This window comes from Camelus ferus, chromosome 11, assembly GCF_009834535.1.
Source record: "Camelus ferus isolate YT-003-E chromosome 11, BCGSAC_Cfer_1.0, whole genome shotgun sequence".
Taxonomy (NCBI): Eukaryota; Metazoa; Chordata; class Mammalia; order Artiodactyla; family Camelidae; genus Camelus; species Camelus ferus.
Window position 1 is genome coordinate 69,018,413 of NC_045706.1, and position 26,676 is coordinate 69,045,088.

Genomic DNA, 26,676 nt, shown 5'->3' on the forward strand with positions numbered 1-26,676 from the left:
GAAGCCAGGGAGCCCAGGCAGCGGGGACCGGGGAGCAAGCCACGCAGACTCCGGCTCACAGCCTGTAACTGGCGGCACGGGCTCGTTTCTTTACCGGGAGAGGAACGGGTGGCAGGGGCCGTCCTGTACGTACAGCGGGTCCCTATGACGAGACCCTGCCACTCTCACCCTCCACCAGCACATCTGGCTTCAGCTCTAAGCACCCCTCTCCTCCTAATTTAAGACGGTATCAGACTACTCAACAGTCAGCACTGAAACTCTGAGCTCAAAGGACAAACAGCAGGAGGAAGATGGCCCTTTATGCTTGGACGGACATGAGCCCTTGTAAACAGTCCCCTCCAGGGGGGCCGCCGAGGCCCCCTCCTGATGGGGGCCCATGCCGGCAGGAGACAACCAGCTGGCACGCCTGGGCGTGGGCGGCACGGAGACCACGTCTCCCCGGCCTGCATCCCTCTTCCTCGGTTCCCTGAGAGCTGCTAGGGGCCCACTCAGGGTCGTGGGAGTTGGAGGAGAGTGGGTTTACCGCAGGGGTCGGGCTCCCAGGCCTTCGTGAGAAGCCTCGACCCAGCCTCAGAGGCCGCGGGCATCCCACCACATGAGGCTCGCAGACCCTCCTGCAGGCAGTGCCATCCTGTCCTGCTGAGTCACACCTGCCTGTCAGAGGTCATTAGGCCGGCCTCCCGGACAGCTCGGCCAGGCAGGGACGGCAGGATGGGGACACCCCCTCCCTCTCCCTGGACAGGCACCCTCTGCCAGGAGTGAGTCTCAGTCTGGAAGACCCTGCTCAGCTGTGATCCCCCAAAGGCCTGGCCAGCGCACCCCAGGCCTCCAGGGGCTCCCCCAACCCCCGGGGGGGGCAGCTGTTCTCCTTTGGGAGTTTCAGCAGTCTTTCCCACGGTGCCCTGCCCGACCGAACCTTCTCTCTCCGCACCCCAAGCCCCGACCCTGGGTGCTCTCCAGGGTGTCCGGGCTGATGGTGGGTTCCTTCCAGGCTGGGGCGGTGCCTTCCTTTGAAAGTGCCCACTTCCCTCTTTTTCTGGAAGGGAAACCGGGCATGGAAAGGTTTAAGAATGTGCCTACATTAATGGGGCCAAAGCGGGGTTCCGATCTGCACCCACAGGCCCACGCCCGCTGCGGACCAAACGCTATCAAGACTTCACCCCTCCGGCACAAGGACCCGCACGTCTGCCACACCACGTTTATCTTCATTTTATTAAGCAATAATCAAACAAACAAACAATGAGATGGGTGAGGGGAGGACCTGAAATTTTTTTTAAATACTAATTTTTTAAAAAATCAAATAACTGTTACCACTCTGCGCGGCACGAGGCCACAGCCGCTCCTGGAGGGGTTCAATTCTCATGACATGCGAAACTGATTAAGCCGTGAACTCTTTTCTCGCCCTTCCCTGAACACATTTATAAACTTCAATGGCGGCCAATTCCAGCCTAATACTCTGAAAACCATTTCTCATTTCGTAATTTGCCCAAATCTTACGCACAATTGCAAGAGGAAATAAACAGAAATCTCTCGGCATAAATAAGCCACGATGGATTATTAATCTTGTGGAGTTGATCCAGCATTAAGGCTCATTTGATCCTTTAAACATTTTATGGAGAACAGCTGTCGGGCTTTCTCTGGCAGAGCCTCCGAGGGCTCACGAAGCCCAGGGCGGAAACCCTGGCGGGCGGGGTAGGGGCGCCACTCCAGCTGGCACTGTGTCTCGCGAGCAGAGCAGCAGCAGCAGTGATTGACCCTCACTTCCCGCCGCTCTGCACGCACTGCCACAATCTCTGGCAAAAGGTGGTTTCTGTTTTCCTTGGTGACCTGTGGGCAGAAGCAAGAGAGCAGTCTTCAGAGTCCCCTTCCTTGTCCTCCGTTACCTACTCCGACAGGTAATATTCCAGAAGAGCCAGGAAGACGAGGTGTGAAAGCAGGCAGGGACGCTCCAAGCCCACCCCGGCTTCTGCGAAGTGACGGCTCAGAAAGCGGAAAGGGTCTGGGTGACTGAGGGATTTTAACCATGGAAAGAGCTATGAATCGAGCCCAGTGTGAGGCACTCTGGGAGGGGTGGCGGGAGTGCAGGCGGGGACCGGCCCGAGTGCCACCTGACTCGAACAGAACAGAAGGAAGGCCTGAGTGAAGCCGGGGGAACCACCCTCCGGGTGGGCCCCCTGAGAGTGGCCGCACTGGCACTGAGTCGCACCTAGAATTCTGGAATCTTCCCAAGGTCAGTAATCTGCTCATCTCTCCCTGAACTTAGACTTGATCATCTCTGCACTGGATAGATGAGGAAGATTTTCCTGAGAGCCCAGAGGTCACTGGGGCCACAGGACAGACAAGAAGTCAGGCCTCCGGACCCCGGACCCCATGTGCTATCTCTGTAAATAGTACCATTACACAAACAAACCCAAAGTAACAGTTCATTCAGGCTCCACCCGAGGATCTGTGTCTTATCTTTCCTCCTCTCACTACACAGGCCCAATGAGTGTGGCTGAGGCATTCAGAGTCCTGGGAAGGGAGCCGGACAGTGGGCTGTTCCCCAAGTGAGGGCAGGGCCATCTCTTCCCCCATCACCTGGGCCTTCCTGTTCCGTCCACACAGCACAACACACACTGGACGGTGGGTAGGGGCGGGGATGACGAGGTAACCCAGACCAGGACTGGGACCCCGCGGAGCTCGCAGACAGGATAGAGGGGCGGACATAACAGCAGTGACAGCCGTGCTGGCACAGGGTCTCTGAGAGAGGGAGCGCTCTCCCCACTTCAGGAGCCGGTCCCATCCCCACAGCCCAGAGTCGCGCACCTGTAAGGCGGGGGCCGCTGCCCTCCCCATGGCATGATCGACTTCCTCACCTGGAATGTTCTCCCACCTTTCCCCACACCCACCCGATTTTCTTGAGGAAGAGGAACCAGCCTCACGTGTGCCTGTATCACAGAATAAGCATCAGATGCATAGAATGCTCTCAAAACGAATTCAGGGGACCCTGCTGCATATTAAAAAGGGGCAGCACCAAAGAAATACCTCATCCAACCCCTAAACTTGCAGATAAGGAGAATGAGGTTCCTCATTTATAAAACACGCACAGAAGGATCACACGAGCTGCAAAGGAGCAACACAGACAATGACAACGGGGTACGTGAGTCCCGGGCTCTTGCGTAGTTAACCGAAAGCTCATCACTTTGCTTATATGTCATTAGGAACAAGGAGCACCTTGCCTAGAGAATAATTTCCTGGTGCAGAGAGGAGCAGTGATATTAAGAGACCACGCTTGTTTCTGGACGTAACAGTCAACTCCCGAGCCTCCCGTTAGGACCATTAGACCCGTCTGCAGAGATGGCCATTCCCGCAGTTTCACAGCCCAGCCGTCCAGCCTGGAAGCTATCTGACCTGAAAACTAACCATCTTTCATGAGCTCTCACTATTCACTGACTCCATTTCTGCAGAAACCCTAGAACCACAACCTAAAACTCTAATGTGGAAGCCATGCCAAGTAAAAGGCAGGGAAGGCGCCACAAAACTCTGAAGACAAGGGCCCACAGGTTCCGAACTGCGGCTGAGGGCGTGACGGTGTACGGCCCTGGGCGCACAGGTCAGCTCCGCAGGGGTCCCTCCCTCGTTCTCTGCGAATCTGGGTTCTCGCCTCACCCCCACCCCACCTCTGGCCCCAGATGCCACAGGGTCCCGGTTGATCGTCTCTGCCTTTATCCGTATCTGCAACTGCTAAGCGTTTGCTGGTGTTCTTGTTGCCCAGCCGCTCCCGCAGAATGTCAGCTCCCTGGGGACAAGGACTTGGCCGGTCTCACTCATCTCCGAGGCCGGAGCCAGGCCAAGCACACAGCAGGCGCTGCAGGCACAGCTGCTAAATAAGTGGGCGAATAAATGCAGGAGGCAACGCACAAACGTCTCCAAGTCTGGCTGCTCTAACCCTAATGTTCGTTGCTGCCCCGAAGTACCCTTGGACACTGTGGTGGCAGCCTGTGGATGTCCCACCAGGGCAGCCAGCCACGGTGACATTTAAGCAGCAGCACTGAGGCGCTCCCCGGGACTTTGCAGCTGGAGCACCATCGCTCCCACCCCCCAAGGAGTGACCTGCCAGCCCCACTTGTCCATCTGGCGTCTGCGGGGCCCGTAAGCTTCTCACCTGGGGGGTGGGAGGGGGTGAGCAGAGTGATGTGGCTGTCACTCACACAAACAAACTAAGGGGGCACAGGGAACACCACATCCAATTTCGAAGGGTCCAGAGAGACCACAGGGGAAGAAAGCGAGGGTCCAGGGAAGTGCCAGCAGTGCGTTCAGGGTCCATGACAGCAGGCTCAATGCTGCCCCCAAACTGCTCATCCTCCAGGCAAGCTCCACCCTCCACCGTGGCACTTCTCCCACCAGCCTGCCCAAGAGCTGGTCAGGACAGGTGATGGGCCCCACACAGCCAGGTTCCTGAGGCCAGCGCCCTACAGGTCTGCACGGCCGCCAGGCGGCGCCCTCACTGCGGGTCTGCCAACCTCACGTTGCCCAACAAGACTCCCCAGCTGTGCGGTCCACGTGGCCACTGCGTACTGGAAGCGTGGCTACTGTGACTGGGGAAAGGATTTCTCAAGTCTGATTTGACGTAATTGAAGTGTAAATAACCACACGAGGCCAAGGGCTACTGCACCGGGCAGTGCAGGAGAGCGCGTTTCCAGCCTCGTGGAAAGTTCTCAGGACGGCATGGATGTGGACAGCATGCTTCAGACCGCAGCCCTGAGCTGCAGGGGGTCTCCTTTCCCCATGAGCAGAAGTGGGTCAGTTTCCATGGGAAACCTTTCAAATAAAAGGGCACGAATTCGCCTCAGTGTCCCAACCTGACCATCGCCCTGGGAAGAGATGTGCTCAGACCAGGAGCACCAGCTGCCCGGCGATTCTATGTTGGTGAGGCCCTGGCGCCTGGGGGAGGCGGGAGGGGAGGCGGGGGGCGTGGCAGCAGGGGCGGAGACCACCGGGCGGCTCCCCGCAGGCTTGTGCTGTCATCAGGCAAAGGGATAATCTAAGTTCTGGAAACTAACAGAAAGTCAGACTCACCCATATTCCAGCACAGAGAGGAAAACTAACGGTAATTCAAAGCCGAAGGTCTGCCTGGAGCCAGCCTGCCCCGACTCGGCAGTTACCGGGGCGGGCAGTACTCACGCTGAACACCTTGACGTCCTTTCTGGTTCTTATTTCTTCCACAAGGGCCAGCGGCCTGCCCTTCGGTATGGGGATGGTGCCCAGGACGATGGTCCCCGGGGTGGACAGCGTCCGGCGAACGGCCTGGATGAAAGGCTGGCTGAAGAGCTCCATCTTCCCAACCTCGTCGATGACGCACACACTTGGCCCCGGGCCGGAGCTGGAACCCGCCTGCGGTGACAGAGACACCACGTGGGACACCAGAGCCCCAACAGGCAGAGTTCCCCAGTCACTCATCAACCAACCATCAGAGCCGGGGGGCCAAGCGGACTTCAGAGTCAGGAGATGGCCTCTCTGTCCACACGGACCATCAATCTGCAAACGAGTCTAGAAGAGCGTCCTCAGAGCTGGCAGGACCCAGGGGGTCAGCTCCCTCAGCACCCAGTCTTCCCGCGGTCTACATTGGTAGGGCAGGCCCGGGAGTAACCGAGCTTTATGTGGACACACACCCAGGGAATAAGCAGGCTTAGACTAAGAAAAGAGACAGCAAGGCTGGGAGCCCTCACTGCTAACACTGGCCCCCTTTCTCTGGTTTTGAGTTGTGTGAGATGCCCCATCTGCAGACAGGGCCTGTGTGTTTCATAATCTGAGCTATGAGGGCTCGGTGGAAAGAAGCGAAAAATGAAAAGCCGTAGTGGTTTAAAAAAAAAAGTGAGCAAGGTTGTGCCCTTTAAATGTCACATTCCCTTTCCAATGACTTTATATTGATGAGCTCCCACTGCGTCCCTGAAAACCCCACGAGGAACAGGGATGGCAGCCACCTCCAAGACTCCCGGTGACTCTGGGGGGACCCTCCCACGCAGACGCAGGACGGGTGTGTGTGAGCACCAGAGTCTGACAGCAGGGGTGGGATGCCTCTTCTGAGATTGGGGGAAAGACTGCGGTTTCTGACTTGGTCTCAGTCCCTGTCCGTCAGTCCATCCATCCATCCATCCAGCAATCCTGGATGACTCGCTCTAGGGGAAGGCGGCTGCCACGCCGTAAGGCCCTGCAGGCTGCTGACAGTGAGGTCGACGTGATAACGAACTGAGGCCGCTCAGAAGCCTCAGAGGATGGCTACCGCATGAGACCCTAAGCCTGAACACCCAGCTAAGCTGTCCTGGATTCCTGACAGGGAAACTGTGTGAGACAATGGAAGTTTGTGGTTTTAAACTGCTTAATGTGAGGGTAATTTGTTACACAGCAGTAAAGAACTAATACACAGGCCCTCTCTAAAAAGCCTTCCCAGAGAAAGCTGATGGGCCTCCGGCTAGTTTTCCCACAGCAGGGACACAAGAGAACATACAAGAAATACTTTAGTGACTGCCGAGTGACATGTCCATTTGATAAATCTTTGTATAAATGATTTGAAAACTGTACGTAAATTTACTAAGTCTTCACTATAGTTCTTAGACTCCTTAATAATGACATCAACACATTCTCAGACTGTATGGCTGAGTTTAGCCAGGTTTTCCCAAACTCCAAATATCAAAGCTATAATACAAAGCGGCGGGGGGCTGGGTGCAGGGGGACCAGTGACCGACGGAACTGAGGGCGGACCGGGAGCCTTGAGTGGTGCCCAGCGGGGTGGGGATGGTGCCCAGCAGCCGGGAGCGTCTAAGTTAGGCAGGATCTCAGGCTGCACTTGAGGCTGCCCGCTGGGTGCCGTCAGGAGGACGAGAGAGGCTTCTGACTGGAGCGAAGGATCAGAGTGGTGGTTTCCAAACTTCCATGTCAGCGGTACTCTTATTTTCCTACTTACTATCAAATGCATATAGTTTCCATTGATTTTACTGGCAGGAAGACCAGCACGGGCTCCACCGTAGCCACCCAGGAGTAACCCACCACTCAAACGTCTGTGTTCGTGATGTGCTTCGCCAGCTGAGTTTACCTGTGCGCTCAGACAGAGACGGTCTGGCTCCCCTTCTCAGGAGCAGACGAGGCTGTGTTCACCTTCTTTCCCCTGGGACTGAATGGTGCAAAGCTGAGTGGGGGGAACTAACGGTCCCTCCACTGGGGGAGGGGAAGGGCGGGGAGCTGGTCACTCTTCCAAAATGTTCTTCAGAAATGAATGCCAGATTTGGAAGAAATAAAACTGCTCTCGGCCATGTGTTTGTCAGCATCAAAGCAGACAATCCCACAACTGACCTGACTCTCAAGCAGCACGTGGGCACCGAATGGGATGAATGCCTGTGGGTCTGTCTTTCCCGAGGCTCCCACCTAAGCGCCACACGGCGCTCTATTCCAGCACGCCAAAATGACAGTTTTGAAAGCAGTCAATTTAGACAAACAACACGAAAGACTGTGTAAATACCATGTCCCCATATTTCATGGGCGCACGTACGCGGGGAGGCTTGTGCACGTGGGCAGGCGTACAAACACACGAGCAGGTGTGGCACAAAGCGCTCGGCCCCACGCCCCCCCTCTCCCAGCAACTCTCCAACGTTCCCCTAATGAGAGCGCACCTGCGTCACAAGCTTCTGCACAAAGCCGTCTGACACACAGGCACACACTATTTTCTACCAACCAGAAATGCTCGTTTTAAAACCTTAGATAAAATTATATAAAATCCTCATTCGATCCAGAATTAGGGACTTTTATTATCCAGGAACTAAAGAAATCTCAAAAAAAAAAAAAAAAGTCTGGGGTTTCTAATGAAAAACTGACTTACACTCAGCTGAGACACACGGCAGATGTTAAGCCGCTGAGAAGCCTGTAAACGCTCACCCTGTGTTTCTACTAACACATGAGCATCCACTCAAGAGCTTAATAGAAGAACTACTGTTCAAAATTATTTCATTTCTGTACAAATTCAAGCCACTTTAAAAGGGAACAAAAAATAAGCCAGTGAACATTCACCCTGTTTGCATCACCCCGGATTCTCTTCTGAGCTGATGAGGAGACAGGCACACGGCACTAGCACCTGGGTTCGATCAGGGACCGGGCCCGGTCCTCCGTCTCCAGCTGCGCCTGCCGAGCAAGGAGCTAGCGGAGGACTCCGGGTGGCTTTGGGCCACGTGGCTAAAACCACCGTGCACGCCCTCTGGGGGGCAGCCGTGAGCACTCTCCTGCACCCCCCGCCCCAGGACAACACAGGGTCATCTCAGCCCGGGGCGGCACTGCAGTCCTCGGTGCCCTCGCCACGCTCGGCTCCTCTGCTTACACTTTAGCAGATTATACATTTTCACTGTCACAAAGCCTGTGCAAAGCAGTATTTTTTCAGGGTGTATTTTTATTTAAAATAAATTTTAAAAAAACATATCTTGTTCCTATTTGTTCTGAGGGAGAAGATACCGCCTTGAGATAGAGTCCTAAAATTGACCAGCTGGGGGTGAGCGAAGTCATGAACGTGTTAGAGCTCTGGTTACCCTCAGCTAGTCTGCTTTCCAGGAAGGGCGCATCCGTTTAGACGCCAGAGACCTGAATACAGTGTCATTCTTTTGGTTCTTTGTTTAATCTTCATGTGTATTTTTAAGAATACAAAGAAAATGTCAACATAAAATGAGCAATTTCAACCAACCAAAATGCTGAGCCAAGGGAAAGCTAATTAAAGTTGCTTTGGCTTTATTTTGATTAATTTAAATAGTAAATATTTCTGGTGGTACTAAGGTTACCATTTTTTTTCTTTAACATCGGACACCCAGACTGGTTTCTGAGCTCGCCTGTCTGGGACAGCGAGTGTCACAAGTGATGGGAAGGAACCAGCGGGCTGTTGGCCAGCAGTCGGGCAGCAGAACTAGAGCCCCCCCACCCCCCCACCAAACAGCGCAAGTTCTGGGGAAGCTGGGAAGGCACATGGTGAAAACAGGACCACAGCTGAACAAGCCCAAGATTCCTCAACCCTCTTCAGTTATTAGCTAAAAGGCAGGGCTCCAATTAGACTTTTATGCGTGTTTACTCCAAGCTTGAAAGTTCCAGAACCCCTAGCAGTCTGGTGGCTTGACGACTGTGGATCCCCAGGGGGTACAGTCCCAGGCTGGCAGCCAGGCGAGATGTCTAGACTGTCTGCCGCGCACCTGCCAGAGCCCCTACCCCTGGCCCCGGAGGACCAGTCCCGAGGTTCTCCCTGGACGGCCCCACTGGCCTCTTCAGGCTCCCCCCACGAGCCCCCGACTGCAGAGAGCCAGAATGGTGCCCTTGGCGTTTCCCGTTACAAGAGCCATCTGGGCCTGAAACATCTACTGGTGCCAGTCAGTCCCAGTATTCCTCATGGCCCTGGCGCCTTGGGACCAGACTGGACATTTGGGCTTGTGGGTCCCCCAGTGGACTTCCTGCTGGCTCTGGCCCCTGGTTCCTGGCAAACACTCATCAGACTGTAGATGTGACGTCCTCCCAAAGGACCACCATCCATCACCTCACTCAACTTCCCAAGAGAAAGAATCCTAACTATCCATGAGTTCCACGCCTCCCAGCAGCCGGGGACTAACACTTCGCGAGCGTGATGGTGTTCAGCCCTGATAACTTCATGCTGCAAGATATCAACGTCCTTCTTTTATGATTAAAGACAGGAAGTCAGGAATTAAGTGACTTACCCAGTCCCTGAGCTCCTAAGGGAAAGAGCTGGGAGGCTCAGCCAGCATCACCTGACTCCAAGGCGCCCTTCCACACCACGTGTGCAGTGCCACCTGCACGGTTTCCACATGAAATAAGGAAAGAACTGACGCTAAGAAAGCCATCTTACCAGGAAGAAACCCTTTTATTGCCAGTGAAAAGGAATCGTGCTTTTGTTTCTAGGGCCCTACAAAGGCCACAAACTCTAATTTTTTTTTTGATTAATCATATTACTTTCAATTATTCAAAAAGAACTACATATTTGGGACCCAGAACAAGTGCATCACCAACATCATTTCATCATGTACAGAGAATTTTTAGCAGGCAGATGTGCCCCGCGGGTGAAGGGACCTCTGCCCTCTCCCTGGAGCCCACCTCCCTGCACACGGCAGAGAGGACAGGCCAGGTGGCCCAGCGGGCACAGGCTTGCCCTCGGAGGCCCGGTGAGCTCGGTTCCGGACCACCAAAATAAAGCGGCTCCCGCACTGCAGTGAGTCGCATGAATTTTTCTAGTTTCTTGGTGCATCTAAAAGTTGTATTTACACCCTGCTGTAGTCCACGAAGTGTGCAGTAGCATTATGTCTTATAAAAAAAGGATGTACATGCCTTAATTAAAAAACACTTTGTTTTACTAAAAATTGCTAACCATCACCTGAGCCTCCAACGAGTCGTAACTCTTTTGCCGGTGGAGGGCCTCGCCTCAGTGTTCATGGCTGTTGACTGATCCGGGCAGTCGTGGCTGAAGGTTAGGGTGGCTTTGGTAGCTTCTTAAAATAAAACAAGAGTGAAGTCGCCCACACCGACGGACTGCTCCCTTCGTGAACGATTTCTCTGTAGCAGGTGATGCCGTCTGATAGCATTTTGCCCCCAGAACTTCTTTCAAAGCTGGAGTCAGTCCTCTCAAGCCCGGCTGCTGCTTTATTGACCAAGTACATGGAATATTCTAAACTTTTTATTGTCATTTCAACAATCTCACAGCCTCCTCACCGGGAGCAGTTTCCACCTCCAGCAACCACGTTCTGTCCTCATCCCAAAGAAGCCCTCCTCATCCGTTATAGTTTGATCACGAGAGCAAAGTCATCTGACAAAGCCAGTACCTGACTGTAGATTAGATCGAAGTATTTCCTAAGTGTCAAATTTGCTGAGGCTGGAACTGCGCCAATTATGTAAGAGCACTTTCTTATTCTTAGGAAAAAAATACCGCACATTTAGGACTTAAATACTCTGATGATTACAACATACTCTCAAATGGTCCCCTCCCTGGAAAAAAAAATGTTATATGTTTACACAAACACACCCTCACACACAGGAGCAGGGAGTGAACAAATGGCAAATGTCAAAAATAGGTGACTCTGGCTAACAAGTCCAGGGGTGGTGGTCTTGCGCTATCCTTATTCTTATAATTTTCTAAGAGTAAAATTATAATCAAATAAAGTTTTTAAAAGTTAGAATCAGTGCAAAAAAAGAAAACACTAACACGCACGCTTTCTCAGCATCAGATTCAAGGAAACTCATCGCGTGGGAACCTCCTTCTGAAGGAGTGCAGGGCTTTGGACCGATGCACAGGGGAGGAGGACCAGGAGGCGGCGCTGGGGACAGGGCAGGCTGGGGAGGGAGCGGGGAGATGGCAGTTACACAAACTCTTCCCCAGTCCGGCTTCCGGAGCACGTGACTCTCCTGCGTTTCTTGGGCGGGGGCTGCAGGAAAAGTCACAGGAGGGGAAGGAAACCCCGAGGGGAGCCCGCTCGGCATCTAGGCCCACTGACCCTCACCCAGGCTGGCAGTGGGCAGTGGCGAAGCAGAGTCGGGGAGCTCAGCAGAAGGCTGGCTGTGATGAACCCCGCAAGGTGGGCTGCAGAACCAAACTTCCACTGAGTGTTCAGGTCGCTTTCCTATTTTGATTCACTGCAGGAGGCTTTACTGACCATTTCTAAATTTTCACGTCTGCACCAGATAGCTTTGAACTCCCCTTGCTGGTCTCGTAACACGTACGTGTGATGGGGAAAGAGAAAGAGAAAGAGAAAGCGAGAGGAACGAAGAAACACATGTCCCGTTTGCTAACAAGGAAGGATGTTCTAAAGCAATATGGGGGCTCTGGTCAACCTTTCAAGACGGGGTCCTGACTAGAATTTGATTTTTCTGAATTCTTTCTAAAGCCCAGTGGCCTGAAACAGTAAGTGGCATTTCTGTGTCAAGTGATTAAAAAAAAGAACCTTTCCTTGGACCTTCAAGTGAAGTTTCAAAAATTCGAAGCAGATTCTTAGTTCAGAATCAAAAGCAGATCCTGCTCTCAAAAGAAAGAAACATACATTGAAAGCCATATTTTGAACAAAACAGGAAAATAGAGGTTCAAACCATGTGGATTCTCAGTGGGTGTTCCATCTTTCTAAACAATAACACTGTCCGGCTTAGAAAATACGGCTTTGAGTAGCTATCTCCTGTTCTTGAAAACATTATAATCTATTGTTGTCTTTTCGTATGAGTAGGAGATACACCAGAAAGCAACCAAATGTTAAATCCTACACTGCATCAAATTCTAAGGAAGCACTCGGGGTGACTGTCAGAAAGACCATTATGCAGAAGGCCAGCGTTATCCTAAAGGCCTTGATCATCAGAAAACCGAAAAAGCAGTCCTAACAAAATACAAAAGATCTATGAATAACCTTACAAAAATTTTTTAAAAAACGAAACGGAGAGAGATACTACGTTTTTGGCTGCAGAGAATGAAGACTGTCTGGAAAATTTGACATTCTTTATATCAAAATAACTATAGTTTTGTTTAGTTTCAATCACTCCATGTAAGACTTTTTATAATGGATAATAAAGTCTTCATTCTACGGTTCGTACCAGTCCTACCACTTACAGGTCGTATGTCCTTGGGCAAGCTACTGTACTCTATGCCTCAGTTTCCTCATCTGTAAACTAGGAATATGGTGACTGTGTTGTTAACTGTCAGATACGCTGCCACCACTGCTATGACCACCACTGTTCTCACAACTTGGAGGAGTGAACAAGTAAGAATGGATGAGAGATATTTTGAAGAATTATAATATGAATGATTCACCAGAGTACTGATTACAAACATCGAATGGATCAGTGGAAGAGAACAGATAACCCCGAAACACCCTGCACGTACACACTTCTTTAAAATACAATAAATGAAGCATCATAAGCTCATGCACAATGAGAAATGGGTTACTTAATAAGCGGTCTTGATAAACCAGCTAAGTATCTGGAAGAAAATCAACTGAGAGTCTCACTGAATATTCAAGATAAATCCAGATGAATTAAAAATATAAATGTTAAAAAAAAAGCACACAGAAGAAACATATAGGGACAATTTTATATTAGCTTGGAATAGGGACAGACTTTCTCAACATTTAAAAAAAAATAAAGGAATCCAGCAAAGCAATAAACTGAGAAAAACAGAATAAAAATAAAAGTAATCTAACATATATAAGATCTCCTTAAGCTAAAAGAAAAAAAATGGGAAGAGAAATGAACAAAGAACTTAGATTCTAAAAAATGCTCCCCCAAAATGAAGAACTTTAAACCTCATCAATACCTTAAAAATGCAAAGCAAAGCAATGTGTTTGGGTATCAAAAATCAGTACTAAAAAAAAAATTTAGTACAGTGCACAGTGCTGGCAAAAGTGCCAGACAGACAGACCCGCGCACTGGCAGCGGGTGCGCAGCGACACAGCCTCCATGGGAGCACCCGGGCCCCACGCAGCCAGACCCTGGGAACTCACGCCCCACCTAGTACTCCACCTGCGATCGTTCGCAAGGAAACACCCACGGCTGGACAGAAAGACTGGTGTACAAAGAGGGAGTCTTGCAAAGTCACCTGCCATGGTGATAAACAACCTAAATGTCTGACACTGAGGGTGTAACAACTAAATTAAAGATGAAAATCCACACCACGACGTACTATGCCATCATTAAAGCATCGCAGTTTTGAAGGTCAGCGCGTTGCGAGACCACTCCCGTGTCACTCAGTCATACGAAAGGAAAAAGCCCCAAGTTTGGCATTTTCTCCCAACTGTGGATGACTGAATAAACAAGCTAGGTACAGAAAAGAGGCAGAAACAAAAGATGCCAAAAGTGATGAACTCAGTGATAAGACTGAGTTTCCCATATTTTCTTTCCTTATTTTATATTTTTTACAAATTTTCTACCTTGAGTATGTGAAACTCTACTCCTCAAGAAAACAGTAAATAAAAGGAAAGATGCTGCCATGGAAGGAAAAAAATCAACAAGAGTCAACTCCACAAAGGACTTCCTAAAAACCTCACTGGGTCTAGAATGTGTACGGATATACTCTGTATTTAGGACCCACGTGCACACACGGCCAGCCTCCACTCCTGCCCGAGGAAACACAACAAGAGCCCCACAGCAAGTCGGGCCTCCTCCCTTCGGCCTCTCCCGGGCCTCCTCCCCTCAGCCTCTCTCGGGCCTCCTCCTCCAGGCCTCTCCTGGGCCTCCAGCTGCTGCTCTCAACCTCCCAGCCACATTCTTGCTCCCAACACACAGGTACAGCCCAGCTGGCTCAGTCAAAGAATCATTTTTCTCATGCTTTTCACTAGGTTTTAAAAACACAACTCAAGATATTTTGCAACCATAGCGAAATTTCTTACACAGAGGAGGCACTTAATAACAGATGTTTCTTAATTTATTGTCAGAGTTTGTGTGTTCATGCATCCTGGGCGCTACCAACTAACCCACTGTCTGACTAAAGGCCCTCATCTCACCGGTCTACACGTGGTTTCTAAAGCTTTCAGTTGCCTTCAGTTGGTCAGTCCAATCGCCAATAATACAAATTCTCCCTCTATAACCCCCTATTTTTGTTGCCTACCTACTTTACCTGTTTTCCTCTCTCCTTCCCTCCTTCCCTCCTTTTGTCCTTCCTTCCTTTCTTTTCCCAGTATAAAGGCAAAACACTAATTCCTTTTCCTTTCTTCATCACAATAAAATATATGAGAGGAGGGGAAAAGTTCTCCTTCAGAAAAGAAGCCCATGACCTTGACTGGGCAAGAATCTGCAGCCCGGGACCTCTCCTACCTAGAATGTGGAAGTCTGGGTTTAGTCCAGTAAAGTATAATATACTGGGAGAGTCTCCTTTTTCTTCTTTTTTAATTAAAAAAAGAGAGAGAGAGAGAGAGAGAAGAGACAGGCAAAGTTCCTATTCTGGTCAGCACATGGTTCCTTATATAATCCTGCGGATAGAAACACTGCTCTCTGAGGACTCTCCGCTCTGAGCAAGGTGAGTAAAAATCAATTCTCTGTATCGATCCAGTACCCAAACCAGAGGCTTCACCTGGAATTTCATTTGAAGTATTCCGCTTGCCTTCTGAGCATTTAAGCAGAGAGGCGTGTATTTGACGGAAAAGAGCTGGAGGGAAGAACGTCACGTCCTCGGACGCTCCCTGCAACCCAAGAGCAGCGCGGAGGGGAAGTTCCAAGAGGAAGAGGTCAGGAAAGAAGAAGGTGAGGGCAGTAGGCAGGGTGGGAGGGCCAGTGGCGAGGGAGCAGGTGGGTTCCGAGGAGCAGCCGCTTCCCTCAAAAAACGGAGCGAAGATGCTGCCAGCCCACGGAAGTCAGAAACTGCCCTTGGTAGGCCAGGCATAACGTGCTCTGCAGCCCGGGCACCTTGTCAAAGCCCCCACCGCACATTTTAGCTGAGCCCCGAATGTCAGAAAAGAGCAGGAGGCTGAGATGCGAGGAGCATGCCAACCAAGGTTGGTTCAACGTCTGAATGTGAATTAACGTAAAATACTACATTGATACAGCAAAGGATAAAAACCACATAATCACCACTGCAGAGGCAGAAAAAGGATTTGACAAAAGCCAACACATCTTCATTTTAAAAGACAAACTTTACACAACAAGTAGGAACAGGAAGGAGCTTCCTCAACCCGGTAGTGGCCGTCCACAAACACCCTGCAGCTAACTCGATGGTGAGAGAGGAATGCTTTCTTCCGAAGACCCCCGATGTCCACTTCGACACTTTTGTTCAACACCAAACTGGAACTTCCAGCTGAGGCAATTAGGAAAGAAAACGAAATAAAAGGCATCCAAAGCAGAAAGGAAGAAGTAAAATTAACCCCATCTGCAGATTCTGTATATAGAAAATTCTAAGGAATTCACTAAAAAAAAACTATTAGAACTAATAAAGAAGTTTAGCAAGGCTGCAAGATACAAGATTAATATACAAAAATCAACAGTATTTCCATATTTTTAAGTCTTTCTTTTTTTGAGATATAATTGAAACATACCCTGTGAAAGTTTAAAGTATACAATGTATTAATTTGATATAATTATACATATCAATATGATTACAACTAACTAGCTAACATCTCTATCACATCACAAAATTATTTCTTTTTTGTGGTGACAGTGATTAAGATCTAGTCTCTCAGCAACTTTGAAGTCTGTAATACCGTATTACTGACTACAGTCCCTATACTGCGCATTAGTCTCTAGGACTTATTTACCTACTAGTTCCAACTTCATACCCTTCAACAACACACCTCCAATTTCCCCAACCCCACCTCCTGCTAACCACCATTCTACTTTCTGTTTTTACAAGTTTGGGCTTTTTAGATTTCACATGTAAGTGATATCATATACACTATTTGTCTTTCTCTGACATTTCCTACAGTATTATGTGCTCAAGGTCCACCGATACTGTCACAAACTTTTTCATTCTCGTGGCATATATGTATGTATGTATGTGTGTGTGTGTGTGTGTGTGTGTATGTATGTATATATATATATATATAAAACTTCCTTACCCATTAACCATTGATGGACACCAAGATGTTTCTATATCTTGGTTATTGTGATTAATGCTGTGATAAATATGGGAGTGCAGGCATCTTTGTGAAGTCCTGTTTTCATTTCCTTTGTATATATAACCTGGTGTGGGATGGCTGGATCATATACTACTTCTAGTTTCCATTTTGTGAGGAACCTCACAGTGTTTGCCATAGTGGCTGCATTAGTAATGACTATTCCAAAAATAAAACTAGGAAAATAATTCCATTTATAATAGCACCAAAAAGTATAAAATAGTAAGGTATCTTTTTTTAAAAGGAGCATAAGACTTGTATGCTAGAAACTAGAAAATGACATTATCAAAAGAAATTAAAGTAGGACTAAGTAAATGGAGAGACATGTCATGTTCATAGATCAAAAGATTTAATATTGTTAAGATGGCAATACTCCCCAAATTGATTTACAGAGTCAATGCAACCTCTATCAAAATCCTAGCTTCAGTAATCAAGATAGTACTGCTGTAAGAACAGATGGAACTGACTAAAAATGAAGGGAACAGAACTGGAAATCCAAAATTAACCCTTACATGCATGGTCAACTTGATTTCAACAACAGTGCCAAGACAATTAAGTGGAGAAAGAACAGTCTTTTCAACAAATGGTTCTGAAACAACCGGATATTTACATGCAAAAGAATGCCTCTGGATTCGTACCTTACACCACATACAAAAACCAATCCAAAGTAGATCACATAAACAGCCTTAGTAAAACTATAAAACTCCTAGAAGAATACAAGGGAGTAAATTCTTCATAAAACTGCGTTAGGCAAAGCCTTCTTTGATAAAACACCAGAAGCACAAACAACGTAAGAAAACTAGATTAACTAGACTTTTCAAAAATAAAAACACCTATGTTTCAAAGTGCATCACCAAGAAAGCAAAGATCGGGGAGGGTATAGCTCAGTGGTAGAGCATGTGCTTAGCACGCACAAGGTCCTGGGTTCAGTCCCCAGTCCCTCCTTTAAAAATAAGTAAATGAATAAACCTAATTATTGCCAACAAAAAAGAAAGCAAAGACAACTGCAAAATGGAAGAATACGGTCGTCCCTCAATATCCACAGGGGCCTGGTTCCAGGATCCTCCCCACCATATAAAATCCATGGATGCTCAAGTTCCTCACATAAAATGGCACAGTAGCTGGTCCTCCATCTCCACAGATGTGGGACCCAGCTGAACCTGCAAATTATGTATCTGATAAAAGCTGGTATCCAGAATGTATAAAGAAATTTTACAACTCAGTAATAAAAAGACAACTACACCAGTTTAAAAGTGGGCAAAAGAAATAGATATTTCTGCAAAGACGATCTACAAATGGTCAATAAGCACATGAGAAGATACTCAACATCAACAGGTCAAAAGGCAAATGCAAATCAAAATCACAATGCGACATGGCTTCAAACCTACTAGAATGAATAAAATTTAAAAGACAGGCAACAATAACTGGTAAGGACACTGAGAGATTGAAACATTCATCCGTTGCTGATGGGGATGTCAAATGGCACAGCTGGTTTGAAAAACAGTCTAGTAATTTCTCAAAAAGTTATATATAGAATCATCACATGACCCGGCATTTCTACTCATAGGTGTATGCCCAAGAGGACCAGAAACAGGTGTCTACCCAAAAACTTGTACGCAAATGTACAGAGCGGCGTTATTCATAATAGCCAAAACGTGGAAACTTACCCAAATCATCTGAAGAACAGATAAAACGTGGTATATCCACATAATGGAGTATTATGCGGCCACAGAGAGGAGCGGAGTACTGATACGTGTTGTGATATAGATAAGCCCTGTAAATATTATGCTAAGTGAAATAAGCTCGTCACAAAAGACCACATACTGTAGTGTATTGCAGACGCTTTTTAGGAAATATCCAGAATAGCCAAATCTACAGACAAAAAAAGTGAGACAGTGGTTGCCAGTGGGCTGGTGGGGACACAGGAATGGAGACTGCTTAATGGGTATGGGGTTTCCTTGGGGGCTGACAAAAATGTTCTAAAAATAGCTTGTGATCATTGGTCACACAATCCTACAAATATGAGAGAAAACTGAACTGTACATTTTAAATGGGCGAACTGTATGGTATGTGATTTTCTCTCAGTAAAGTTGTTTAAAAGAAATAACCGGTAATACCGTGATATGATGTGTTAGGTGCTCTCCATTATGTTCATATAACGGCATTTCACCTTCTTACATGTTTTAGTTGTGCTGTGAAAACAGGGCTAAGATATAAACAAGGAGAAGGCAGAGGACAGATTTCCAGGTTGGGCACCTTGGTAGCTTGGCGTCAGTGTGAAATAGTTGTGTGTGCTGAATTCCTGTGACACGGAATTTACTTGAGCTCAGAGTGACAGCAAATTATGCTGCGTATCCTTACTGAGGCACAATCACTTGAAGACGTTTAAACCGGAAAACACAGAACTGGCCTCTCTTTAAGAGCAAAGCCACTCTGTCCCTGGAGCCAGCAGTCCCCACCGTGCACTAAAAACAGATGGGCTCAAAAAGGAGAAACCACACACTCACATTCCTCAAGACCGGAAGCAGCCAACTGCTCGAAGGAAGCCAGATCCACCACGTACTGCCCAACGCGGCATTCCCGCTTGCCAGGCGGAGGCTCTGACCTGAATGAGAAGACAGTGCATCCTGTGTTGAAAGAGCCCTGCACTGATTTCTGGTTTTCAGCTGCTCCGCTGAGCCTCTGGCCCCCTGCACATGCTAAATCATCCCTAAAATTCGCCTACGCAAAAGGTGGCAGTGTGCAAAGCTGATGCGATTCCACGTCCCCTCCTGAGAGCAGGGCCCACACTGGTGTGCACCCTGCCACCAGTGGCCTGGCAGTTCCCTGCAGGGTGCTGGTGCCCCACCTGTCTCAGAAAAGTGACCTGAGAAACAGGGCTGCGAGTTACCAGGTGAGAGGCGCTTACTGCTCAGGGGAGCAAGTTTTAAGTGAAACATGGTATTTTCAACTTTGTTCTTCACATGACGGTTTCAATCTCTGTTTCATTTTTTCTGAGAAATTCATAAAGGCCTAAGATTCTCCAAGAGAGACGAGACCACCTGGCTCAAAGTCGGGCCCAGGGAGGAGGAGACAGCGCAGAAACGAAGTACCAGTACCCAGTTCTAGACAGAGGTCCCCGCTCGCCAGATAACGTGACGACGTCGAACCCTATTCTTCTTCCTCCCTGTCTGACTTCTTCTGTGTAAAACCCATCCACGGGCACACCACAGGACTTTAAAACTTCACTGGCTTTCTGGATCAATGTTGTTTTTCCAACTCCTAAAAAAACAAACAAGCAGAAACACAGCCGATTAGGAAGCACTCCTTTGCTAAAAGACAGCTCTCTGTGACTCTGAGCAATCACTGCCAGGAGAGGGACGGGCTGCAAAAGGATTTTATGAATATCAACTTCAGTTAATTTTGATTGCTCCAGGTGTTAAAGCTTTTTAATTTCAAGCAGAAACAAGCATAATAAAAATACGAATGGCATCCTGAAGTTTATTTTTAAACTCTGAAACACGGTTAGTTTTGTCACATACACGGTCCTAGAACCAGCTGAGTCGTTTTCTGACGATGACCTCGAGTGCAGTTGGTGTCCTATGAGAGGAGCTGCCTTTTCCTCCCAGTTGCGCTCTCGTTGGGCGGTCAGACTCTTGCCTAGAACATAAGGCTGGTCATGCTTCGGTCACAGGCTGGACACTTCACGTTAGGGTTCCAGCCTTCAAGACGCTCTGGCCCCACGTCTAACAGTGGGAACGCCATTTTATCACTCCATGGCCTTTCACTGCATGTCTCCCGAAAATGTGACTCTTAAATACCCACCAACACCACTAAACGTGGATTTTTGGTTTTTTTAACGTTTTTATAAGAGCAATCCTATCAGGTTGGCAACCCCTTCCATTACCTCTGAGAGTGTCCCTAAGTACCCCCCTTTGGCCTGCCTACAACCCATTCCCGAACTATAACCTATGTCCCTCCACCCCCTCACTCTCCCCACCGAGGACCCCTTCTGTCCCTCCCAGCCCGGCCCGTGGACTCCTCTGACTAACTCTGAGGGGTTTACAAGCACCAACAGGTGCTACCTAAACTAGTGTGACAGTACTGATCACTGACTCTGTGGAGTCAGGCCCTGATCTCACAGGCTTTACAAGTATTTTCTTGGTTAAATCCTCACCAGCACCCTCTGGGGCAGTTATCATCTTTGTCCCTACGTTACAGATGAAAAAACTGAGGCACAGAGAGGTTAGGTCACCATCCAAGGTCGAAAGGATCACACATTTTTAGGGGCCTTCATCTGCCACCATGGCTTTGTTTCTATGACTGTGTTCCCACAGAAAGTTGATGGCATCATGACTACTCAAAAACCGAGCCGTTGTGAGATGCCACAGGGTTGCCAACCCTATGATTTCTATTGCTGCCCACCCAGAGTCATCAGGGCTCCCCAGGAAGCCTTGTAAGCCTCCTTGAAATAAAATATGATGTCATTCTTATTGAATGCATCTCTCCTCCAAACTTCACACTAACAAACCAGGGCATCTGGCCTTCAACAGCAACCCGTGCTCACTGTGACCAGAAAACAACTACGCAGGGTTCCATTCCCAGCTCTGTCCTGCAGTAATTGGTGCTTCAGAAAAGGCACTGAAGACCTGCTCAACGCAGGCAAGTGGCCTTGGGGGATGTGTAAGTTGGGACTTCTCTGAAGAGCAATTTCAGTGTGCACGGCACACAGACATGCTATAGTAGGAATTCATCCTCAGCAAGAGTCTAAAAACAGTAGAGATACAGGAAATATGACGTTCACGTCGAAGCTCTTTATAATCGTGCAAAACATTAAAAACAACTTAATGTTGCTCAGTAAGGGAATGCTAGAGTACGGCATCACGTATATAATGACATAAATACACAGGAATATCACATGGGCATTAAAGAGAATCCTGTTTACCATGGAGACAGTTTACTGTTTGGCATGGGAAACAGACCACAGTGTAAGGAAATAACATATGGAGAAAAAGCAGGTTATAAAGCAGCAGACATACATAGCACTAGGCCATTTTTTTTTAAAGACCACAAATAACAAATGTTGGCAAGGATGTGGAGAAAAGGAAACCCTTAAACACTGTTGGTGGGAATGTAAATTGGTGTAGCCAGTGTGGAAAACAGTACAGAGGTTCCTCAAAAACCTAAAAATAGAACCACCATATGATCCAGCAATTTCACTCCTGCGCATATATACAAAGAAAACGAAAACAGTAATTTGAAAAGATTAACGTACCCCAGAAACAGACTCTCAGATGGAGAGAACAAAATTAGTGGTCACCAGTGGGGATGGGGAAGGTGGGAGGGGCGAGACACGCAGGGGATTAACAAGTACAACCTACTACGTATAAAATAAATAAGCTACAAGGGTATATGGTACAGCACAGGGAAACTACCCAATATTTTATAATAACTATAAATGGAGTATAATCTCTAAAACTTGTGAATCACACCAAAAAAAATATTGTGACTCGTTACATTGTATACCTGAAACTTACATAACACTGCAAATTAACTATACCCTCAATTAAAAAAAAAAGGTGCAGTGTGTATATGTCTACAGATGGAAATGTCGAGAAGAACTCAGAAAGGTTTACGGTACTTGTTTCTGTATTTGGAAATCCATGTGATTTTCACTTTCTTCTTTAAAACTTTCTTTTTGTAGATTTTTTTCTTTTGGTCTTATAGTGAGTGGGTATTACTTCTAATTTAAGGGAAAAACAAGCTATTTACATTATGAAAGAGACAAAATGGAACAGCTAAATAAATGGGGACACCACGGGTCCTACTTGTTAGGCAGAACATCATAAGAGGAGGCATTTGGCTCGAGTCCCGTTTTCCCTCTTCAGCTCCAGAAATCTTTCAGTTAATTTTTCATCTCCACTAATCAAGCCGCTACCCGAGTGCTGTCTAACTGGCTAAGAGGTGACCCGTGTGAAGGGGACCCCAAAATGAGAGCCCTACACCGTGCACAGACAGGAACAGGTCAGAGAGCTCCAGAATTCTTTTGGTTCTGGTTCTCCCATAGAGTCGACCCTGAAATAAAGACTCAAGTGCAGGGAGTTTAATTTGGGAAGAGACACCCCAAGATGACATGCTGGTAGGGAGGTAATTACTCTATCAACTAAGGTACCACTGTGGGTAGCTTGATCCCACTGGGGGATCCTAGGAGACAGCTTGGGACAGGTGGCTCAGAGTTCTCCTGTCTGAGGGTGAGGAGGAAAGGACTTTACCCACTTGCTTCCATCCATCACGGGTCAAGGCTACTCCTGGGGGAAGAGATTCCCTGGCCCTTCAGGCCTGCCCTGTGTGCAGGCAGGGTGGGCTCCAGTGACCAGTGGGAAGCCCTCCAGGATGGGTCCCAGGCTGTACAGCTGTAAAAGAACGCTAAGTGCCAAGGACACGTGCATGGGGCCCTGACAGTGCCTACGACAAAAACTGACCTCTTTGGGAAGATCCATTACCTGATGGTCTGAGCAGGGAGAGAAGATTCAGACAGCAGGCAGGGTTTGGGGTTGAGCTGGTGATAAAAAGAAACTAAGCCAATGAAAAAGCCACAATAGACAACAACTCCAAAGGGGGAAAAAGTTGTGCATAAATGGAAAAGAAATGATAGATTCTTACACAGCTTGTCTGTGATTAGTTTTTACAGTCTTAATACTGAGCTCATTACAATCACATTATAATTGCATTAGGAAGACTGGGGGAAAGAGGTGAGTGGGTTGAGGACAGGCGTAAGACAGCTGTATTGTAGGATTATTTGCTTTGTACATAAAACTTTCATAAAGAAGGAAATGGAAAAAAGAACCAGTGTTGACCTGGCCGGCCTCTGGCCCACCCACCTCCAGGACTCAGGCAGGTACAATCACAAGAACAAGCCACCTCCGTTATGAAACACATAGATGTCTTGGGGCCAGCCTGCTGAGAAAAATGCATTCCAAGTTTCAAATAAAGGACTGACATATCAACTTTTGGACGACAGCCCTTTGCAATATTAGGAAGTACCTTTGGATATTATAAATTTCTCAAACCACCTTCCTCCTCACCACTCCCCTACTGCCTGGTAAAAATAAAGTTCCCAAATCTGTGATATTAAGTTAGCCTTTGCTACTTAAGGTTAAATACAATCATTAAAAAGTGAAAGAGAATTTCAGGCCCAGGGTTACAACTGTTGCTATCTGAACCCGCAGCTAATTTGAAAATTGCAAAGAAGCGTCAGAAATCTCTTTCTGCACTCTATGTCCACCCCCACCCCCCGCTCCTTAACCTATCTGATGCTGCCACAACCTTTCTGACTCTTCTTTTAGTAACATCTTACCATTTGCAGAATTTTGGCTTTAAAGGTATCTATCTTCTCCTCTAGTCTTGCACTTGAACGCACATTATCCTGGCCGGAAGGTGAGAACTTCACAGCCCAGAGGGCTGAGGGATTTGCCAAACCATGGGCATCAGAAGGAAGAAACACTAGGTCTGGGGGTGGGACAGGTTCTGGGATCGGGGTTTGGGGGGAACCAGGTGTTCTGTAAGTACCAAGGCTCTCAACCTGTGGCCTCACACATGGAGGGAATTCAGAGGGCCGGTGAATGTGGATGGGGAATGAGGTTACAGCTTCAGTTTCACTATCCTAGAACTGAAATTCCGCTCTTCCCTTCATGACAAACGTAGGCCAGGAGCCACAGCACCAGCAGCACGTGTGACTATCAACACAAATCAGGCCCCTTCGTATCAATCACGGTTGTGGCAGAGATCCTGAAACGTCCTTGGTGCACAACACAACTTGAAACCCGCAGGAGTTGTCACTGCTGCCGCTGACCCCGCAGTGTAACGCCCCGATACAGCCCTGAGAACGCCCACGCAGCAGCACATCACAAGCTCCTTCTCGTTCTGGCTGCAGCTGGCTTCTGTAAGGTAATTGCATTCACCTTCTGGACTCACAGCCACGTTTTCCGGGAAGGGATACGCAGGCTTCAGACTACCAAGCCTGCAGTTTAAAACTGGGAACTTCAGAGGCCGTCAGCCTGAGCCCCTCCCCGGAGCGCGGGCAGCGCCCACCCCGCGCGCCCCCCACGCCCACGCCCCGGCCTCGGGGTTACCTGGGGGCCCCGTCAGGAACACGTGCCGGGCCATGTGGGTGGAGCGGGATGGGGTCACGGCCCGGGTCGGGGTCACGGCCCGCGTGGGAGTCGGGGTCGGCGTCGCAGAGAAGGGTAGGGGTCGGGTCGCGACCCAGGATCCGCCCCCCGGGGCCGCCGTCCCCTCCTCCGCCCGCCGGAAGCACCGCCCTCACGCCGCGCATGCGCCCCAGCTCTCGACCGCGGCCCGCGCATGCGCCTCAGCTCGCAGCCGCGGTCCGCGCCAGCTGCATCCTCCGGTCTAGGATGCTGAGGTGGGAGTCCTGGTCCATCCCGGGCCCCTGTGCTTCAGCTTCGGTATTGGACTTACGCGCGGATGTTTGCCAGGAGATGTGCGTGAGAACCTGTTACTAAACCAGTGCCGCTCCAGGTGAGCGCCGTTGCCCGGGCTCTGCCCCTGGGACTCGGACTTGGGAGTTGAAATTCCCCCAGGCTACGGGGACAGCCCGCACCTCAAGGACGTTTGGGCCCTGGAAGCCTTCCCCAAAGGAGGAGGCTTTACTGTCAGTTCCAACTGTTTGTCCAGTGTCATCAGCCATGCTGCAGAGTAGAACTACCCGGTTGAACGTGCTGGATGCCTGGGCTTCACGTCCGGAGAGTCGGAGTGATTGGTCTTTGGCGAGCCCTAAGCATCTGCATTTGTTGTTGTTATTGTTTAAACTCCCCAGCAGTTTCTAAACTCCAGTCTTCATGCGTATGAAGACCAATTTCCCTTTCTTGCCACCACACTATAAATATAAAACAACGCGAGACCCAACTGGAGGATATCCCTGTGCAGAGAATTAAGTAGCATTTTTCCCCCTCACTTAACCACTTGAGGCGTTTCAGCCCCGGAATGAATTGGCAATGAATGGCCTTGGGCCAGATTTATCTGTAAACTCCTTCAGTCTAACATGTGTACGGTTTGTCGCGTGATCAATCATTCTCCATCCTGTCTGAGAAAGCAATTTCAGTTGAGTGCCCGACTTAATTGGTTTGTGCCCACACAGGACCCTCAAGGCTCCCCTTAGCCTAGATATACACCAGTCAGGTGGCCTCTGTTTCTTGCTGTTTGAAAAGGAATCATCTAAAAGTTAGATTTGTACAGTGCAGTTGTCACCATCATTTCTGTAATATTTACATAACGGTGCATCACTGGTAATGTAGGGCCTTCTACCCAGATTTCTTTCACCTCTATGCAGACTGGAATCAAGAACAGCCGATCTATAGAGCCAAGTAAACTCATGGGAGTAATTTCCAAAAGAAACAGGTACACAGTCATATGTAGACTCTTGTTTTTATCAAAAACATTTATTTATACATGCTAATCACGTAACATTTTCCATCACTGAAGCAGTTTATATTTGCAAGGCCCACCAGAGATTGGATGTTATGCCTGGAATTCTGGTAGCTAGTAGCAGACATCAGTTTAGGTAGCTCGAGGAACATGTAGACTCCAGATGCAGAGAACTGAGGTTTCAGAACAAAAGAAAATTCTTCCAGAGTTGAGTGTTCTTTTAAATCTGTTCCTTGGGTGGTGATTACATGGGTGTCTTCACTTTATGGTAAATTGTTGATATGAGTCTTAATTTTTGTAGTTTCTTTTGTGTGTAATATATCAGTAACAACAGATGAAATATTAGAGATTACCAACAAAAGAGGACATAATTAGGAACACATTTTAAAAGAAACAGGTTATTAAAGTAGTCCTGAATCTAACGTGCTTACTATCCAACCAAGGTAGAATTACCTAAGAAACAGGTGATTCCAGTTCTTTTTTCCTGTAGCACCTGGGTGCAGGCTCCCCTTTTAGTAGGATGCAGTAGAGTTGTTTACTAAAGCATTTTGCAAGCACATGTTGCAAGTTTCTACAATTCCAGAATCCCCACCGTCCTAAAAATACCGTTTGTTTGTTTGTTTGTTTTCACATCTCCACGATGTTGGGACTGGCCCTGTTTTAAAAC

The 26,676-nt window shown here is 48.3% G+C and overlaps 1 protein-coding gene across 1 annotated transcript; it reads right to left on the bottom strand.

Annotated features, from left to right (window-relative positions):
* Positions 1–1,186: 1,186 nt before the first annotated feature.
* On the bottom strand, positions 1,187–24,896 carry NTPCR (nucleoside-triphosphatase, cancer-related). The gene is given in 6 exon segments (XM_032491812.1): positions 1,187–1,827; positions 5,164–5,373; positions 19,091–19,108; positions 19,110–19,188; positions 19,682–19,844; positions 24,695–24,896. Coding segments are annotated over 6 exon segments (774 nt in total). The 5' UTR covers positions 24,729–24,896; the 3' UTR covers positions 1,187–1,557.
* Positions 24,897–26,676: the final 1,780 nt, after the last annotated feature.